The sequence below is a fragment of the Myzus persicae genome, unplaced genomic scaffold (assembly GCF_001856785.1).
Source record: "Myzus persicae strain clone G006 unplaced genomic scaffold, MPER_G0061.0, whole genome shotgun sequence".
Lineage (NCBI taxonomy): Eukaryota > Metazoa > Arthropoda > Insecta > Hemiptera > Aphididae > Myzus > Myzus persicae.
Window position 1 is genome coordinate 2,142 of NW_019101961.1, and position 1,901 is coordinate 4,042.

The 1,901-nt window shown below is 27.1% G+C and overlaps 1 protein-coding gene across 1 annotated transcript; it reads right to left on the minus strand.

Moving 5' to 3' along the window:
* Positions 1–598: 598 nt before the first annotated feature.
* Positions 599–1,895, minus strand: LOC111030865 (J domain-containing protein DDB_G0295729-like). Its single transcript, XM_022310567.1, has 6 exons — positions 1,827–1,895; positions 1,647–1,755; positions 1,387–1,565; positions 1,029–1,213; positions 768–923; positions 599–703 (listed from the first exon to the last, which is right to left on the minus strand). The coding sequence occupies exons 2-6, from the start codon at positions 1,663–1,665 to the stop codon at positions 697–699; spliced, it is 546 nt and encodes a 181-aa protein (XP_022166259.1). The 5' UTR covers positions 1,666–1,755; positions 1,827–1,895; the 3' UTR covers positions 599–696.
* Positions 1,896–1,901: the final 6 nt, after the last annotated feature.

A 1,901-nucleotide genomic window follows, 5' to 3' on the forward strand; every position in this document is an offset into this window, starting at 1 on the left:
GGGCTCTAAATCAGTGAACCAAACTCCAAAATAATGTGTGTTTGTTTTTGAAACTGCCCTTATAACAATCAATATTACAAATAGTTGTTGTTGAACATATACTTAAAAGCATTTAACCGTATTCAACATTAATTGTTGCAACTTGGATAATGGATCATATGTATTTATAACAGCATCGTATTGTCATTGGTTCCTATTATAGGAATAGGAGTAGAAATACTCGCGTATCTTGTCAATAGTTCATGTCACTTATAGCTATATTAGACTTTATATAGACTTTTAACTCAACATAGAGTAATATACATATTTAATTTAACTACACTGTTTAGTTTATTATGATTGCAACTACCGTCGAATTGCTCTTAAAAATCTTTTATGGATTCTATTATTTTCATCGTCCTAACAAAATACCTTAAACATCTATCACGCCGTCTTTCGTTTTAACACATCTGAACTCAAATGTCCAATCGATGAATAAACAACATACTCGTATAATTAATTTAAGAAGTTTAAAACAAGCCAAACTTATGTTATAGGTAGTTACTCGTTCAATATAGTAAATTCAAAAGCATTTTTTTATATGTACGTTTATTATGTTATTAAATGTAAGTATAACAATAAGTAATGTATATTCTAAGACCGTGGACATTTTGTGCTTGAACAACACTGGAAAAGAGACATTTATCTTCTATGCAACTACAATCTGCAACACACATTGAACAATGCAATTTATAATTTAGGATATTATAAGACATATTTTTAATTACTTGGGTATTCTCGATGCATTTATCTGGCGTTGTTTCTCGTTGTACAATTTATCAAATTTCGTTTGAAGGTATAACAAATTCCGTTCTCCAGTCATTAATCTGGATTGTAATAATTTATTTTCGTCCTTCAACTTCGAAAGACATTTGTTTTCAAATCTAAAAATAGATATGCATTCGATTGTTACTTAATTAGCTGTTCAAATATAATATTATTTCATCTTTCTTATAAAAACAATATTAAACATAAATTATACTAATTACGTTAATTTTTTATTTTCAACTGCCAATTTTCCGATTTCAATTTTTGTTTCGTTAAAATTTTTCGATTGAATTTTCTTATCAAATTCGCTTGACGTCTGAAATCGTGCGACTGCGTTTGTCAATTCATTGTTTTTTTGTTTCGTATTATTCAACTCTTCTTGCATTTTATGGATTTTTTTCTCAAACTAAAGTATAACATACTCAAATGAACACTTTATTTAAGTAATATTACGTACAAAATGTATGAGTAAATAGTTATTTTCAACAAGAAAACATTGTATTAATGTATAATACTAAAATGTATTAAATACGGAAAGAAAGTCAATCACTCCAGGTTATTCTGAGAAAATTGTTTTACCTCTTCAATAGTAGCTTTCATTTGGTTAGCTTCTAATTGTTGACGTTTTTGGCATTTGATATTAAATTCTAATTGCGTTTTCATAGATTCCTCTAATTTCTCAGCCTGTTCAGTCTTATTTCGTAATTCATCATTTTTTTGTTCCACGCCTTCAAAAACTTTATTTGCTCTCCAGATGTCTGGTAAAAATAAAAATAAGCAATGATTGACAACATTTATATTATATTTAACAAATTTTTAAATGATAAGGTAATACGTACTTTTTTTCATGCACTCCATTCTCTTAAAATCATTTCTTACTCGTCTGCAAAGCAACGTTGATTGTCTATTTAGTAATTTGCATTTATGATCATAATCTTCCTTTTGAATCTATTAAAACAATATAATAATATACTATTATTCATTAAAGCTGACATGATATTGTTGTTTCATACTGTTACCTGTAGTTTTTTAATCTTTGAATCTTTACCTAAGACTTCTAATTTATCATAGATTATATTATATTTTTGTTTTTC

Bases quoted from the DNA above. Each gene is read 5' to 3' on its own strand.
- LOC111030865 (XM_022310567.1), bottom strand. The intron at 1,214-1,386 runs GTAAAACAATTT...GTTATACTTTAG, and splicing joins TGAAAGCTACTATTGAAGAG to TTTGAGAAAAAAATCCATAA. The intron at 924-1,028 runs GTAATTAGTATA...ATCTATTTTTAG, and splicing joins GTTGAAAATAAAAAATTAAC to ATTTGAAAACAAATGTCTTT.